The following is an 18,519-nucleotide window of genomic DNA, read 5'->3' on the forward strand; positions in this document are numbered from 1 at the left end:
CCTATTTCATTTTTGCTCTCCTGGCTGGCTCGCCAATTCTTTGAAGGCAGGGATATTGAATAAATCCCCTGAACTGAGAAGAAACTTTGAGACTGAAAAACAAAGCAGGCAACTCCATAAAGTACAATTATGAAGTTTATTGTGGGTAAGTTACATACAGGTAAGATCGGGCAGATTTCAATCCGGAATCATTCACAGCTGCACTATACACCGCCGAATGTGGTACAGGATTATTTAAAGGGGCCAAAGCTAAGGATAGACTCTGACTACTGTTACCAAGCCAGATTCATTTGCCTGTATGCAGCAAGCCAAACGCTGAGATGCCAAGCTTTGTAGTAGAGAAAAGCTTTACTCACAAGGCAGCCAAATGAGGAGATGAATCTCAAATCCACCTCCCAAAGATAGGTTTTAGGAATATTTATGGGATAAAGAGGCAGGATGGTCTGAGGCATGGGGAAAGGTGATTGGAAATAAGAAAAGCGAGGTAATCAGTGATCTGTGCAAGTGTAGTCAAGTTTCATGGTTCTTCATAGGACACATGTTCAAAAACTGGCAGTGTCAGCATGTTCTGAGGGTGGAGTTTTTGGCCCTCTGACGTTAAAAGGTCATCATGCAGGTCCAGTTAGATGGTCGGTAGTCTCAACCGGTCTGAATCGGGCAAGAACTAGCTCCAAGTTCCTGAAAAACAACTTAAGCAACCGTTACTACAGTGATCCTTATGTCAGGGGTGTTAATATATAAGGAAGCTAGTGGGAGTTTAGTTTAAAATCAACTAAAAGCAAACTAAAAGCAAGTGAGGCAGGTTAAATTTGGTGGGCCTACTCAGGTTAGCCCTCCGTTTCACTACTAAGGGAGAAGCACGTCCATGCCAACGGGAACCAGGGTTTTTTCTCTCCCCAGGGGTCTCATGACTATTATTCCTCACAAGTCATTAACCATCTACGTCAGCAAAAGGCATTCTTCGAATTTTCATATCAGATTAAGGCAAGGGTAAAAGTTGATAGAGAACTTCTCTGGTGCCGGTGCATTCCTTCTGAGTAGGCTAAAGCTCCGTCAGAGAAAGGGGAGTGGGGTAGGACTGTGGGCCTATGATGGAACTGAAAAAATGGAGTCAGTGTGGTTCAGCCACACAGCATCTTTGGCTAACTTAATGTAAAATGTCAGTGCCATTTTGATGTTTGATCCTTTGTCTCAAAGATGTACATAACCGTGGCTTCCATTTCTAATAGATGGAACAGTCCTCAGAGTTTTCCAAAACACTGTCTTTCAGATTATAATCCTTAAATCGGCTCAAATAAAATTTCCTATTTCTTCTTTAGATCGACTATTGATTACTTTTTCCTTGACAGGAGAAACGGTAGAGCACAGGCGCGACCAAGGTAACACGTGCGAGAAGAGTGTTCTCGCACGACCCCAGCCTTCTCCGCTCCTCCCTCCCAGTTACTCCTTGTGGAGATCGCCAACCAAACAGAGACCAGGACCAGCCCCAATCCCCCTCCTCCCCTTAGGTTGGGACTGGAGAGCGCAGGCGAGAACGAGATGGGCGGAGGGGCGCGAAGCGAGCTGCGCAGGCGCTACAAGTCTCCGATGAGGCGCGAGCCTGAGTGGGACGTCGGCGCGCAAGCGCAGCAGGTCCCCTCAAAAGGGGCACGCTCCTGCACCGGACTCAACACGCAGGCGTGGAGTCTTCCCCGCTAAGGGCTTGCGCAGGCGGGGTATTAGCGCGCAGGCGTCCCGCCAGGGGGCGGAGCCCGAGAGTTGGGCGGCGGATATCCGGTTCCTGGAGCAACGAACGGCGGCGGCGGTGGCGGAGACAGCTACGGTTTCGGAGGAAGCGGCTGCGGAGGAGGAAGAAGAGGAGCTGGGCAAGGCGAGAGCCACAGGCGGGACCCTCGCCATGGGTCAGCGGACCTAGAGCGGTGGAAGGTACCGGCCGGGAGCCGAGCTGGTGAGACAGTCGTGGGGGTGGAAATGGAGACCGCTCAGGCGGAGAATGGGGAAGAATTGAGGCTCAGAACGCTGACGGAGAGCAGTGAAGGGCCCTCAGACCGATGAGTGGGAGGAATGGCGGCGTCGGAATATTGAAGGGGAGTAATGGGGGAATTTAGGGGGAGGACGGGGAGGAATGGGCTCAGAAGACTGACAGGTGGAAGTGTCGGGATCTTGGACGAGGACGGAGAGGAATAGGGGAGGATCCGAACGCTGAGGGCAGATAGCGGGGCCTCTCAGGTTAAGGAGAGAGAAATGGGGGTTCAGAACGCTCAAGGGGAGAAATTAGGGGCTCTCAGGCTGATGACGGGGAGGAATGCGTTGGAATGCTGAAAGGGAGGCACGAGGGTCTCATATGGAGGACGATGAAAAATAGGGGGTCAGAGCGCTGACAGTTAGGGATGGCATGATCCTGGCCCAAGAGGAGAGGAATGGGATGGGGGGGGTTCAAACGCAGAAGGGAGAAATCAGGGTGTCTCAAGCTGATGGGAGGATGAGGACGCTGAAGGGAACTTTTTAGCTGCAGAAGAGCGGAATAGGGAGGTTTGGGGGCTTGGGAAGAAATTGTGGCTTAGAGCACCGACAGATGGAAAATAAGGTGGGCGAGGCTGTCAAGGATATGGAGGAGCTGGGGGCTCTGTGGCAGAGGACACAGAGGAAGTCGAGGCAATAATACTGAGGTAGCAGGATAAGAGGACAGCAGGCAGGGAAGGAATGGGAGAGTTAAAAGGCTGAAAGAGAGAAATTAGTGACTCCTGGGTCAAGGAAAGGGAATGAATGGGAGGTTAGGATACTGAGGGAGAGTTTGGGACCTGGGTCTGATGAGGAGTCGTATGGGGGCCTCTTGCGCTGAGGATGGGAGGACTGAGGTCTCTCAAGCTGAGGCTGAGGAGGAATCGGGGATTAGGACGCTGAGAGTGAGGAATGCATTGAGGATGGAGACCCTTAGGTTGAGGATGGGGCTACCAGGTCAAGAAGCGGGGGGGAATGACAAGCTCCTGGGCCCGAGACAGGGAAGAATGGAGTGGGGATGGGGGTTTTCTCTTCCTTGTATTGGCCAGTTGCTTGTGGCAGGTCCTAGATCTTAAACAAGGATTAATAGATCCGTGGGTGTGTGTGGCCTGGGGCACAACATGTTCCTCCCTAGAGCCTCAGTTTCTCCCACTGCCCCCTCCATGTTGCAGGCCGCTGCTCCTTCTTGTGGCCCCATGGCTGAGGACTGGCTGGACTGCCCGGCCTTGGGCCCTGGCTGGAAGCGCCGTGAGGTCTTTCGCAAGTCAGGTGCCACCTGTGGACGCTCAGACACCTATTACCAGAGGTACTGGGTGGGTTTTGGACAGAGTCAGGGGTTAGGGCTGAACTTGGTTAGGCAGGGTGAAATCAGGGGGTGGGGTTAAATTATGCATATACAGTTGATCCTTATTATTTGCAGATTCCATGTTTGCAAATTTGCTTTTACTAAAATTTGTTTGTACCCCCAAAGTCATACTCACTGTGCTTTCACGGTCATTTGTGGATATGCACAGAGCAGCAAAAAATAAGTCACCTGATGCATGTGTTCCCAGCCGAGGTTGTACTAGGCTTTCTTATTTTAGCTTTTGTACTGTAAACAAGTATCCTTTTTGAGGTCTACTTAGTGTTCTGTTTTTTGCATTTTTGTACTTTTTAATGGTGATTTTGCTGTTTGTAGTTGCCCCCAAGTGTAGTGTTGAAGTGCTGTCCAGTGTTCTAAGTGCAAGAAGTCGGTGATGTGCAATATGCAGAAAATACATATTAAATAAGCTTTGTTCAGGCATGAGTTGCAGTGCTGTTGGCTGTGAGTTCAATGTTAATAAATCAAAAAGGCAGTATATCTAGAAAAAGAAGAGGAAGTTTGCCAATTAGTACATGAGTCTGCTCCAGAAAGTGCTAAAGTAACATCTATAGTATCTGATGAAGCTAAGGAAAAGGTGGAAAAGTGGCTAAGTTTGCGAAACCATGAGATGATGATTAAAGTGTAGTGGACAGCGTTGTGAGGCTGAAAGCAAAGGACATTGACAGTCATGTTACCCAGGGTTATGAAAATGTTAAGCCTGTCTCAGCTAGTGCTGGCTGGCTCACACGTTTCAGAAGGTGATACATCGTGAAAAGTGTTAAATTTGCAGGTGAGGCAGGTTCTGCAGATAAGAGACTGTGGAAGAATTTAAAAAACACCTGATAAGTGTTATACAGGAAAAGGGTTATGTAGAAGAGTAGGTTTTCAGTGCTGATGAGACTGGCTTATTTTACATCAACAAAGGAACCTATGTAACACAGATGGCTTCCAAAGCTCCTGGCTTTAAATCATTCAAAGACCATGCAGTTAATTATTTGTAAGAGGACTGTATTAAGCAGGGTGTCTTTAAACAGAAACACACATAAAACAATGTTACATACTGATCAGTTAACAAAATGTGACCAGAGGCTTACAGGAACCTAACCTGTAGTTCCATTAGGAGCAGTGGTTCTGTACTCACTAATTCAGTGTTCAAGGTGACTTTAGAGAACAGATTACTGTGAATAATGAGAATTGACTGTAAATAAATGAAAATACATTTTTATAAACAAGTTACATTTAAGGATTTAAGGTCTTTTAGAATATGTTAGTGATATAGTTATTAAATTTTCTAAACTTTTTTTGTATGTAAGTTGTTTGCTTGGAGGAATATAGTAAAATTGTACCTACAATTACATTTATTTGTATGTTTATAAATAAACATATGGTGTTTTTTAAATGTCTATGTTTATTTATATCAGTTGTACATTTATCCACATATTTACAATTTTTATAAAACTTTCAAAATTTATAAATACAAGTGCAATGATCAAGAACTGAAAAGGCCAGAGATTTTACCCTAATTAAGGCAAGATAGCAAGTGAATGTGTCGCAGTTTTGTGGATGCTAGTAGGAGATATGAGGCTTCTGGTTCAGAGATGAAAGACAGTTTATTACTCACAGCATTAGCAGTATCCAGTATGTCATCGTTATTGCGCCGGTTCCCCAAATGGCAGTTCCCACAGGGTGACATGAAGAGGGTAATTAATTAGCACCTACACATGCACTGGGTTGTGTTGTAGGAAAGGAACCTTGCGCTTAAGGAATCCAGTCTTTTATAATGTTAGGACAGTAAGGATGCCTTCCCTTTGCTCTGGAAGGACACCCTATCTCTTATCTTCCAAGGCTGATGCTGTACACACATCCTTGAAAAGATAGTTCATAACGAAGGATAGTCAGTGCTGCTCTTGAACGACATGTAGAAATGTGAGAGACCTGTGGAACATTGTCTCCCAACATCAGTTACTTATACTTTGTTTTGTATGTAGTTGCATTTATTTGTTTACGTATGTATTTGTATGTATATCTATATGTACACTTATTTATGTGTGTACAGTTGACCCTTGAACAATGTAGGGATTAGGGGTGCCAATCCCCTGTGCAGTCGAAAATCCACATATAACTTTTGATTCCTTAAAAACTTAACTACTGGGGACTTCCCTGGCAGTCCAGTGGTTAAGACTCTGCACTTCCACTGCAGGGGCATGGGTTCGATCCCTGGTGGGGGAACTAAGATCCTGAGTGCCATGTGGCGCGGCAAAAACAAACAAACAAAAAAATTAACTACTAATAGCCTACTGTTGACTGGAAGCCTTACCGATAACATAAATAGTTACGTATTTTGTATGATATATTATATACTATATTCTTACAGTAAAATAAGCTAGAGAAGTGATTAAGAAAATCATAAGGGAGTTCCCTGGTGGCCTAGTGGTTAGGATTCTGGGCTTTCACTGCTGTGGCCTGGGTTCAGTCCCCGGTCGGGGAACTGAGATCCTGCAAGCCGTGCGGCGCAGCCAAAAACAAAAAATCATAAGGAAGAAAAAGTTCATTTACAGTACTGTACTGTATTTATCAATACCATAAGTTTACATCATCTGTTTACAAGATGAATTGCTTGTCTGTCAGTACCTACATCAATATTGTCTTATATGATACAAAACATTGTAGATATTATACATATTACTAATACCAGACATCAAAAATGAAAAGATAATTGAAAAATTTACGTTTATTTACAGGTATAACAATTCATGCATTGATAACTAAGAAGGAGCAATATGATTGCTTTATGGTAGGGTTCTATAATTGATACAATTGCTTCATGGATTGCTTCATGGTAGCCTCACCTGTACACTAATGAATGAATTGTAAAATTTTTATGGCATACAGTATTATAATCATATTCATAATACAGTATTGGGAACATTGTTACATTTTTAAAAACCACTTACCTGTGATGATAGGCAGTTTCCCTGATTACCAGAGAGAGAGGCATACCGTATGGTAATGTAATTCTTTGAAAGCAAACTTATAAAACAGTAAGAAAACTAACACGTTATTAAGTTGATATTAAATATCACTCACCTTATGCCTGTGTAAGTATAGGCAATCCACTTCAAGTCTCGCACAGGTGAATACTTGGGCGATGATGATGATGACACGGAAATGTCTCATACAGTTCTTGCCGTACAGTTGTTAGGTTTTCACACAAAGATACTCACGCACCAACACGATAGGTAAGTATTAACTGTACAGCCTGTTGATTATTTACTGTTCGTTAAGTGGAAGTGGATCATCATAAAGGTCTTCATCTTTGTCATCTTCATGTTGAGTAGGCTGAGGAGGAAGAGAAAGAGGAGGGGTTTGGTCTTGCTGAGGAGGGTGGCAGAGGCAGAAGAAGGAGAAGGTGGAAGGGAAGGCAGGAGGGCCAGAACACTTGGTGTAACTTTACAGAAGTACATTGTAATTTCTGTCTGACTTTTTTGCTTTTTCACTTTTCCAAAAATGTTTCTACACAGTACCAATCTTTCTTCCACTGTTTGCTTTAGTTTCAGTGTCCATATCATAGAAGGGTCCGTGTTGTAAAATAAGTCAAAGTAGTCTTGAATATCGGAACCCTTCTGCTAGATTGTCTAATGTCAGTTTTTTTCTGGCACTCCTTTTTCTTCGTCTTCTTCCTCATCATCTGGCACTGGTTTGGCAGCATTCATCTCCATCAAGTCGTCTTGTGTTAATTCCTCTGGTGTGGTGTCTGATAGCTCTTGAATCCAAGATCCATATCTTGAAACCCTTCACCCCCTCCCCCCTTTTTGCCGTATCCACAATCTCTTTCATGATATCCTTGATTGACTTGGTCGTAAATTCTGGGAAGTCATGCACAACATCTGGACACAGTTTTCTCCAGCAGCAGTTATTGTTTTGGGCTTGATGACTTTCACAGCCTTTTCTATAACGATGGCATCTTCAGTGGTGTAATCTTTCCAGACTTTCATGATGTTCTGTCTATGAAGGTTCTCTTCCATAGTGTTGACAGTCTTTTCTATAAAGTACTGTGTGTAATGAGCCTTAAAGGTCCTTATGACCCCCTGATCTAGAGGCTGCATTAGAGACATTGTGTTTGGGGGCAGGTAGACCACTTCGCCGCCTTTGGTGTTGAATTCATGGGGTTCTGGGTGGGCAGGGGCGTGGTCCAATATCAAAAGAACTTTAAAGGCTGTCCCTTACTGGCAGGGTACTTCCTGACTTCAGGGACAGAGCATCAATGGAACCAATTAAAAAAAGGGTCCTCGCTGTCCAGGCCTTCTTGTACAACCAAAAGACTGGCAGCTGGGGTCTGTCTTTTCCCTTCAAGGCTCTAGGGTTAGCAACTTTATAGATAAGGGCAGTCCTGATCATAAACCTGACTGCGTTTGCACAAAACAGTAGGGTTAGCCTGTCCCTTCCAGCCTTAAATCGTGTTGCTCACTTCTCTTTCTTACTAATAAATGTCGTTTCTGGCATATTTTTTTTGCAGAATAGGGCACTTTCATCTGCATTAAAAACTTGTTCAGGCAGGTATCCTTTCTTCTCAATGATTTTCTTAATGGCGTCTGGGAACTTGTCTGCTGCCTCTTGGTTGGCAGAACCCGCTTCTCCTGTTATCTTGACATTTTTAAAGCCAAACCTCTTTCTACAATTATCAAACCATCCTTTGCTGGCATTAGATTCTCCGGCTTTAGAGCCTTCACCTTCCTTTTGCTTTAAGCTGTCATTACGATGACTTCATTTTTTCTTGAATTATATTGGAATTTATAGGTATGGCTTTCTTATAGCAATCCTGCATCCATATAAGAGCTGCATTTTCAGTGCGAGATAAAAAGGTATTCTGCAAAAAGTACAAGGTTTTTGAGCTGCTGGCGTAGCTGCAGCGACGGCTTCATGAATTTCCTTTTTTTTTTTTTTTTAACAATAGTCCTTACAACTGGATTCATTAATCTTGAATTGGAGGGCAACCACAGCTGCAGATCTCAATCTACGGTACACGTCAAGCAATTCGGCTTTTTCTTGTAATGTTATGAGTTTTCTCTGCTTCTTGGGAGCACTTCCAGCATCACTAGTTACACTTTGTTATGGGTCCCATGGTGTTATTCAGGGTTTACGGTATTGCGCTAAACGCGATGAAAATGACATGAGAACCACCGCAAGGGGTCACTTTCTACTCTGATGTGCAATTTACTGGAGAAACAGACTGCTCGCTCGGAGCTGATTAGCCTTCCATGGCATTTTAAGCAGGTACTTGCAACACTTGAGCTCACTGCAGTAGCAACAGGAGGTGGCTGTGAGATGATTATAGTAGTACAATATGTACTACAGTTAATTTTATGCAGTTATGGTATAATACTGCATCTTTATGTTTGTTTACATTTCTCTTGACTGCGAATGGTACCACATATGGTCTTTAAGTGTTTGAGTGATGAATAAGTTTTGATAAGCTTAAACTTTTTGTAATAGACTTATGTATATTTTACAGTGATAAAAGATAAAATAGACTAGTATCTACATATATTTTATGCATTCATGACACACCTAACTTTCTCTTAATTTTTTCAATATTTCTAGGCTACATGGTTCATTGAGTTTTTTTAAATAGTCACAAATCTCCAAAAAATTTTCCAGTATATTTATTGAAAAAAATCTATGTATAAGTGGACCTGCACAGTTTAAACCTGTGTTGTTCAAGGGCCAGCTATATTTGAAACATTTGTTTGTGTCTTATATAAGTTTTCTTTATTTGTCTGTGTATTTAATATGTAGTGCCAGCACAGTTACATTATTTAATGTATTTGTGTTCCAATTTGTGTTTATTTTCACTTACATAGAATACCACTAGTAGCACACATTATAAATACATGCATATCTGTTTACAATTGTATGACTTATTGCTGTTTGTGTACTTGCTGGTATTTATACGCCTTTTATCTTCCTGCTGTTCAGGGTTATTTGGGGTAGTTACTTGGTCGGGGCTCATAGGCTGATCCCAGGCTGCCTCCTGTATCCCACCAGCTCTGCAGGCCTATTCACCGGCCCAGTGGGAGGGTGGTGTGGGTGGAGTGGCAGTGGCTCCGCCTAGGTACCAACCCATCCTGTCCCACCCCCAGCCCCACAGGAGATAGGATCCGAAGCAAAGTTGAGCTGACCCGATACCTGGGCCCTGCGTGCGATCTCACCCTCTTCGACTTCAAACAAGGCATCCTGTGTTATCCAGCCCCCAAGGTACTATACAGTGTGCGATACCCAGGCAGGAGTGGCTGAGCCACCTAACACCCACCCGCTGACTTACATCTTCCTGCCCTTGCTCTTATCTCCAGGCCCATTCCTTGGCCATCCCCAGCAGGAAGCGGAAGAAGCCTTCGAGGCCAGCCAAGGCTCAGAAACGTCAGGTTGGACCTCCGAAGAGCGAAGTCAGGAAGGAGGCCCCAAGGGATGAGACCAAGGCTGATGCTGACACAGCCCCAGCTTCGCTTCCTGCGCCTGGGTGAGTGTCGGCCTCAAGGGAGCCAGGTCCACGAGGGCTGTGGTTGGGGTTGCACTCGGCCCCACGCCCATGTTTCCCGTCCCAGGTGCTGTGAGAACTGTGGAATCAGCTTTTCAGGGGATGGAACCCGACGGCAGCGGCTCAAGACTCTGTGCAAGGACTGCCGAGGTGAGTGGCCCCTGGGGCACTGGGAGGTAGAGCCGGAGCAGGCTTGGCGTCAGGCTAGGACACAGGTGTCTGGCTGGAGATTGAATGGTAGGTGTCAGGGCGGAGGCAGTCATGAGGTCAGGTATCTGATGCTCCCTTTACATTTCTCTTCTACTCTCTCCCTCCCTGCAGCACAGAGAATTGCTTTCAACCGGGAGCAGAGGATGTTTAAGGTAAGCACGACCTGCTTCCTCCTCACAAGTGTGCGGTGGGAGCAGGATGTGATAGGGGCTGGTGAGAGTCCGAAGGAACAGTGATGGATCCACAGGGTGTCAAGAGTCATTTTGTAGGGAGCTAGCTACAGTCAGCCGACAGTAATGGGAGTTAATCAGTAGACACAGTGACGAGGTTCACAGGGGAACAGTAGACATCGTTACGGCCTCAGTGATGGTGGCTAATCAGTAGTCATCAGACAGTGATGAGACAAACGGGGGATGAGCAGATGTGATGATGGGGGCCAGTGTGGGGTCAGCAGACACACAAGGGGCAGTGCTCCTGGAGCCACTCTACCTGGACCTGTGACCTTGCCCCGCCCATTCCTGGCAGCGTGTGGGCTGCGGGGAGTGTGCGGCCTGCCAGGTGACGGAAGACTGCGGGGCCTGCTCCACCTGCCTTCTGCAGTTGCCCCACGATGTGGCCTCGGGGCTGTTCTGCAAGTGTGAGCGGAGACGGTGCCTCCGGATTGTGGAAAGGGTGAGTCGGGCAGGTGGGGTGGGCCCGAGGCTCACCTGCACTCCTGACCCTCATAGTCCTGGCCCCATGCGTCACACCTCCGGCCCCCCACAGAGCCGAGGGTGTGGAGTGTGCCGGGGCTGTCAGACCCGAGAGGACTGTGGCCGTTGTCGAGTCTGCCTTCGCCCTCCCCGCCCTGGTCTCAGGCGCCAGTGGAGGTGCGTCCAGCGGCGTTGCCTGCGGGTGAGTCAGGCTGGAGGGGCCGGCGCTGGTGGGCCACGGCAGAGCTCATTCTACTGTTACAGCTGCCGCTGCTTCCTCCCAGCCTGGCCTTGCCCACCTCATGTCTTCTTTTCTCCCCCGTCCCGTGCTCACCTCCTCGGCCCCGCCTGCCCCTGTCTGCCAGCACCTTGCACACCGCCTCCGCCGCCACCATCAGCGATGTCAACGACGCCCTCCCCTAGCTGTGGCTCCCCCTGCTGTGAGTGCCCCGGCCCACCCTCTGCCTGCCTGTCCCACATGCATGCTTTCTGCACACCTCGGGGGAGGCAGGTGGTCCTGTGTCTGCCTGGTGCCACCAAGCCTAAACTGTCCTTCTGTTTTTCTCTCAGGGTAAACACGGCCGCCGCAGGGGAGGCTGCGACTCCAAGGTGGCTCCCCGGCGGCGCCCCCCCCGCACCCAGCCACCGCCTGCACTTCCGCCCTCGCAGCCTCCAGAGTCTCCAGAGCTGGTGAGGCCCTGGTGGGCAGGGGGAAGGCACAACCGTAACCTCACCCACTACCTGCCCTGACCCCACCCCATTTGCCTCTGCAGCACCCCAGAGCCCTGGCCCCCTCGCCACCTGCTGAATTCATCTATTACTGTGTAGACGAGGACGAGCTAGTGAGTGGCCTCACCCTACCTGGACAAGCCTAGACTCTCCCAGGGCACTTGGTTAACCCCAAAGAAGCACGTGCTGCCATGGGCCTAATAAGGGAATAGTAAGGCACAGTGATGGGTGCTAGTGTGGGATGAGCAGACAGTGGGGTAGGCACTAATATGGGATCAACAGGTGCAGTGACAGTACCTAATGTCGGATGAACCAGCACTCTGGTGGGACTAATAGAGGAAAAGCTGGCACGGTGACTGAAGTTCACGCAGGATGAGCAGATGTTGCAGGTGCAGTGATGGGAGCTGAAGGAGTGTCAGCAAAATCCTGCTGGAGGCGGGGGTCCAAGACATTGTCTTGGTAGCTAGTGGGGGACTAGCAGATAGAGCGATGGATACCGTGCTGGAGCAGCCACAGTCCTCATGGTATCACGGGCCGTCCGGTACAGTGATGCTGCCTGGTGCCGGACTAGCACACACTGAGGTGTGACCAGTGGGGAGTCAGGCTAAGACCAGTGTCCAGCCAGTTCCCTCCAGTGGGGCTAGTGGAGGAGTAACAGGGGCAGCATTGTGATCGTCCTAGTGACAGCGTCCCCCGTCCCTCTGCTCCCCAGCAGCCTTACACGAACCGTCGGCAGAACCGCAAGTGTGGGGCCTGTGCAGCCTGCCTGCGGCGGATGGACTGTGGCCACTGCGACTTCTGCTGTGATAAGCCCAAATTCGGGGGCAGCAACCAGAAGCGCCAGAAGTGTCGTTGGCGCCAGTGCCTGCAGTTTGCTATGGTGGGTGCGGCAGGATGGGTCAGGTGGGCGGGACGAACAGTGTCAGGCCCCCCCGGTGCCTGAGAGGGATGGGCCGGCCTGGTAGGTGGGTGGGGACCGGCCAGATGGGTCCTGCCGCTTCGGAGCGGTGGGTGGGGCAAGGGGTTCGGCCAGCAATTAGCAGACATTGTGCTGGGATAAATGAGGAATCTGGGTGGCACTGGCATTGCCAACAGGAGACTAGCAGGCTCGGTGATGAGGGGCTCATACCTAAGGAGACTGTGCTGGGATTAACGGGGGCGGGGGAAGCGGAGTCACAGGCACATTGATCAGGGCAGGGTAGTGTGGTTGGCCATTGTACCCAGCGGCCATAACACCCCATCTCTCCTCACAGAAGCGGCTGCTGCCAAGTGTCTGGGCAGGGTCCGAGGATGGCGCCGGGCCACCCGCACCTTACCCGCGTCGAAAGAGGCCTGGCTCTGCTCGAAGGCCCCGTCTGGGTCAGACCCCGAAGCCTCCCTTGGCCACGCCCATGGCCCAACCAGACCGTGCCCGGTCTCCAGTGAAGCAGGAAGCAGGCAGTGGCTTTGTGCTGCCCCCGCCTGGCACCGACCTCGTGTTCTTACGGGAGGGTGCAAGCAGTCCCGTGCAGGTGCCTGGCCCAGCTCCAGCTTCCACAGCAGCTCTGTTACAGGTGAGGGTCCCACCTTATCCTGCCCTTCCCGACCCCACCCAGCCTCGTGTGGGGAAGCTGGGACCAAGTCTGCTGCCATCCTCCTTCACGCAGGAGGCCCAGTGCCCTGGCCTGAGTTGGGTCGTGGCCTTACCCCAGGTGAAGCAAGAGAAGGCGGATGCCCAGGAAGACTGGACACCGGGCACAGCCATCCTGACTTCTCCTGTATTGCCGCCTGGCTGCCCCAGCAAGGTGGGGGTCAGTGATGGGTGGTCTGTGAGCAGAGTGATGGTGAGCCATGATGGTGGTTCTCTGAGCAAAGTGACAGGTGTGCTGATTACAGCCTCTCACAGAATTATCCCGCCTGTCTGACAGGTGCCCCACCCTCCCCAGGCAGCTAGTTTTGCCTGCTTTGCTGCCCAGCTAACAGAAGAATGGAAATCTGTGAGGAATGGGAAAGGTTTGTAGGCAGAGAGATGGTTTTTCTGTGCTCAAGTATGACAGAAGTGGGATTGTCAGCACAGTGACAGGTTGGCTGATAGAGACACTTTCCTCAGGCCAGCCCTACCCTTCTGACAACTGCCTGTTTTCCACCTCTCCCAGGCAGTAGACCCAGGCCTGCCACCTGTGAAGCAAGAGCCACCTGACCCTGAGGAGGACAAGGAGGAGGAGAACAAGGATGACTCCACCTCTGACTTGGCCCCAGAGGAGGAGGCAGGAGGGGCTGGCACGCCCGTGGTCAGTGCTGGGGGCACCTCACTCTTTCTGACCCTGCTTTAGCCCCACCAGCCATGTTGACCCTGATGTTAATTCTTCCCCAGATCACGGAGATTTTCAGCCTGGGTGGAACCCGCCTCCGGGACACAGCAGTCTGGTTGCCAAGGTGTGCCCCGCACAGGGAGGGGTGGGGGTGGGATGGGGTGGGGTGCCGGTCAGATGTGGGCCCTGAGTCTTGAAAGTACACTCAGCGTTTTGGCATGGTGTAGTGGGAGGTAAAGGCCCCACACCACTGCTCTGGTCACAGTCAGTGACGGGGTATGTACAGGACCTTAGAGATTTCTCCTGAGGTCCAGGTCAGGGCTGTTCTTGAGGAGGGTTACGGGAGGTGATGGGGGGAGAGGATTTGGTGACCTGTGATGAGATTTGAAAGAAAAAGAAAAGGAAAGCCTTGTCCCCGTATCCCTAAGAAAATCCACAGAGGTCAGGCTTAATATATAAATTCTTATTCAGAAAATCATCATTCGGGGTCTTGAAGGCCTGTGGAGTCTCCAAAAGATGAATGGGTGGGCTGGGCAATGGTGGGTGGGCAGGAGATCTGGGTCCTAAGATGGCTTTGTGATCTGGGTCCACATAAAACTGGAGTATCCTCTGTGGAAGGGGTTAGGCTGTGTTTTTTGAGCCTTTCCAGAGCCCGTTGAGGTCATTTACTGTTTCAGCTGCTGCACAGGACTGTCCCTGCAGGCGTGGCAGTAGAAGGCAGGATAGGTGCCTGTAAGGACTGGGACGGTGGGAGGAGGACAGGGGCATGCTGCCTCCTGCAGAACTGCTGACAGCCCTGAACAGAGCCCCAGACACAGGCAACATAAACCTGTTGGCCTAAACTCCTGGATTCCTTTGTTCCTGCAAACTAGTGTCTGCAGGCGAGAGACTCCTCCACCTGCACCTGGGCAAGTACTGAGGTACTGATTGCAGCCCTTCTGGGTACACTGCAGTGTGGCAGATACAGCGGTGAATCAATGACCCTGGAAGGCTTATCCTTCAGGAGACACAGGATTTCTGCCTTCAGGGAGCTTACAATCCAACTGGGGAGACTTACTTCCCCTATGCATGAAGTCATTACATATTACCAGAGAAGGTAATGATGTGCTTGATGTGCTACATTGTCTGTAATGGAAGATTTTAGAAGAGAGAAGGGAAAATTAAGGGGAAATGGAAGAGTAGGGAATGGTTTGTGATGCTCCATTTTGCACATAGGGAACCTCATTCAACATACAGACCTGCTCCCTCTTCTCTAGGTCCAAGGACCTTAAAAAACCTGGAGCTAGAAAGCAGTAGACTGGAGGCTTCTGCAGACTGTAGGACTCAAGGTGATATTTACAGACCGACTTTATGAGAGACAACACTGATCTGCTCAGAGGCTGGACCATAGATGGATTGCCAGGGCTTGTGTGGGAGTCAGTAGGAACTGGGAAAACCTACCACCAAACCAGAGGAGCAGGCCTGTTCAGTACTTTGAGCTTATAGAGGAAGTAAGCAGAAAAGGAAGGAAAAGAGTAGAAAGTTGGTGCATCTGCTCCAACCGGTGCAAATCCCAAGAGCCTGAGTGTGATAAGAAGTGTGGATATTAAGGATGGGGGAGTTGGGATGGGAGAGCGGATGTAATTAAAGCCACCTTCAGCCTAAACAAGCCGTCATCATAATAATTTTAAATGCATTTGGATGAGACCTGGCCGTGTCTCTAAACATTTCCTCGGGGAGACAGCAGTTGGGAATGTAATGTGAATAAATGAGGAAAGGAACTGCTATTTGGTGAGTTCCTCCCATGGACCTAGTTTAGTCCTCAGAAACATCTTTCTAGAAAGGCATTGGTTTTGCCCATTTTTGCAGACGGGAAAACTGAGATGCAGAGAAACTACATAACTTGTCCAGTGTCGAACAGCTAATATTGATAGAGCCTAGAATCAGACCCAGGTTGTAAAAGCCTTGTCCTAAGTTAAGCCACTAAACTGTAAACTATAACCTATATCCAATAGTGTGTAATAATGTTATATTAACGGAAGTTTCCAGTGACCTTGAAGACAAGATGGATTACTCTAAGCTTTATAACAAACCCCTTAACACTGCTGCCCTTAGGGTGGTTTAGGGAGCACCAAGGCATTGTGGATGGTGCCACCTTATCAGAGCACCCGTGCCTCCTGAGACTGGGTTCTTCCCAGGCCTTGGGTGCTGCATAGATAGGATCCCTCAAACCCAAAAGGGCATCTTTCCCTATTGGCGCTGCTTGTTACCGTCACTCCCCGTCCTCGGCCAAAGCAGTCTTCAGAAGTAAAGCTCCTGGCCTGGCTCATCATTCCTCACAACTCGAATCGCCTGTCCCTTGGTGACCTTTGTGCTTGGTTTCTGCTCTCAGCCCCTATCTACTAGGAGTCTGAGTTCCTGCTTCAAGTCCTGCCTAAGGGCCAGTCTTGGCTCAGCCCTGCCTCACTTTCCAATTCTGCATAAAGTGCCAAGAAGATTAGACCTGTGATTCATTACTTAGTTAGCTTTACAGTGCCAGGACTGAGTGCATGCCTCCCTCAAATTTTGTAGCCTATGTGCTTCGCTTGCCTTACTCTAGTCCCAGCCCTGCAGGTTTAGATAATTCAGATGTAGATTAAACTTTTCTCTAGTTTAACTCATTATATAGCCCTCTGCCACCCTCCTCTGCTCCTTCCTTTGCCTCACCCTGCCTACTTCAGCCAGAGGCAAGACTGGATAATTTTCTTGATACTGTTTTGCTCCCCCCTCCCCCCGCCAGGATCCAACCACTCAACCCTAGTATTCTAGTGGTATTTTGACAGTGATGTCCTAAGTGAAATTTATTTGAATAGCATTCTGATTCATGAGATAAGAGTCTGGTTATTGTGTGTATGAGGATACAGTCAGAAAAGCAGCACCACTAATATAAAGATTTTATGTATATATGTACATATAAATATGTATATTATGTTAAAAGATTTATTGTAGGGATTTGACCTTATGCAGTTGTGGGAGCTGGTTGAACAGTCTCTGTAAGGCTGTTGTTTTTACATCTAATGCTGGAGCTTGAAGTCTGCAGGGCAGGCAATCGGGAAGGGAAGATGGATGTAAAGAGTGGGAGACCGAGGAGACACTGGCGCCACCGAGCACGAGCTGGAAACCACGCGGATGGCCCGGCACCCATGTCAGCCTCCCACCACCTCCAGCTTCGATGATGTGGGTTTCCTGCAGAAGAAGCTGGGGCCCTTCGTCACAGACTTAAATACGCATCTGGGCCAGGAATTAGAGAAGCCGAAGGAAGATCCTGGGGAAGGTGGAGCAGCTGCAGGCCTGGCTGCGGGCCTGACTGCTGCCCCATACCAACGAGGTGAGCCAGCAGATAAATGACATGTGTGAACTGCAACAGTGCCTGGTGCCCCTGCACCAACCTCCCGAGTGTGCTGCTGCTTCACTTCTGCCCTCCAGTTATCACGCAAAATGTCTCTTGTGGCCCATCCTAACCGGAAGCGTACGGGGAAGGGAGTACTGGGAAACGTAGCCTAGTCAAGGTGACACGTTACAAAGCCACCCTGCCATGAATCAGCTCCCAAGGGTCTCACTACTCAACTGAGGATAAAGGATAACTTGATAAAGCTGCGTTGCTGAAAATGCAAAGCTGAAGACCATGGATTTCATGGTGACCCCAGCAAGTACAGAAATTCTGTCAAGGCCACCCAGAAAAAACTTGCTGGTCTCGGCTATTTTTGTGTCATTCAAGTATTGAGAACCTGGCCCATGGTAGGCACTGTACTTAATACTGGGATTCAGGAATGAAAAAGATATAGTCCATGCAGTTTTATTAAATACATCAATATGTATTTACAAATGGTGAATGGATTTCCAACTTTATCGTGGAATTTAATGGTGAAAATGCAGAATTCAGGAAACTGTTGGAAGGACAGCCCTTGCGTGAACCTTGTTGGGGCACAATAGGCATTGGAAATAATATAAATAGTTTCTATCTCTATGCTGTTCTATTTTAAAATTATTTTTAAATGATTTTTATTGTCCCATTTACTGATTTATACACTTAGTGTTTCTTTTGGGAGTGTCTTTGATGGTCCTTAAGTGTTGATTGACTGCCTCTGAGAAAGTGGTATAGCGGGTGGCAAGATCAAGGTCAGGTTCTGTCCATGGACCTTGGGTGAATCACTTCTCTTAGGCTTCCCAGGAGGTTGAGACTTGGTTGAAAGCCTTGTCTCACTGGGCTTGGCGCCTGGCCCGGCCCCTCCACCCACTGAATAGGCCCGCCACGGGGCTCCGGCGCCCAGGCCGTGGTCCTCCCACCAGGGCTCGGGAGACGCTGCCCCTCACCCGCCTGCCTGGGCGGCCCTGGGGCGTGGCCTCCGCTGGGTCCAGGCTTCTGTTCCCAAGCAGAGCCGGCACGGTGGGAAGCCGAATCCCCTCTACACAAAGTGGCTCAACAGGTAAAACCGAAGCGGAATTAAATTACGGGACACGCCCAGGGTGAGGGCGCGGCAAGATGAGCTCAGGACCAACGCTGGGATGTTCAGGGCAGCCGGGTATCGCCAAGGGTCCGCTTCCCCTGTCTGTCACTGAAAACTCCAGGCTGTAGACCTCGGAGGTTACCGACGGGCGCCCAAGGATCTCAGTGGCTTTTACCAAACCCCGCTTCTAGGCCGAGGGGTTTTCGTCGCCTCTCTTGCCCAAGGGTGTGGTGTCAGGGTGCTTCCACCCAGA

General features: G+C 49.1%; 1 protein-coding gene across 1 annotated transcript; it reads left to right on the plus strand.

The window, feature by feature from the left end:
* The first annotated feature begins 1,761 nt into the window (after positions 1-1,761).
* Positions 1,762-17,817, plus strand: LOC309611240 (methyl-CpG-binding domain protein 1-like). The gene is given in 17 exon segments (XM_082355431.1): positions 1,762-1,926; positions 3,174-3,307; positions 9,484-9,598; positions 9,694-9,860; positions 9,946-10,028; positions 10,200-10,240; positions 10,614-10,760; positions 10,854-10,982; positions 11,351-11,470; positions 11,554-11,622; positions 12,222-12,389; positions 12,763-13,062; positions 13,156-13,293; positions 13,645-13,779; positions 13,863-13,924; positions 16,859-16,889; positions 16,891-17,817. Coding segments are annotated over 16 exon segments (2,091 nt in total). The 5' UTR covers positions 1,762-1,926; positions 3,174-3,197; the 3' UTR covers positions 17,167-17,817.
* The last annotated feature ends 702 nt before the right edge of the window (positions 17,818-18,519 follow it).

The sequence above is a fragment of the Balaenoptera borealis genome (assembly GCF_965194805.1).
Source record: "Balaenoptera borealis genome assembly, chromosome: 14".
In the NCBI taxonomy this organism is placed as follows: domain Eukaryota; kingdom Metazoa; phylum Chordata; class Mammalia; order Artiodactyla; family Balaenopteridae; genus Balaenoptera; species Balaenoptera borealis.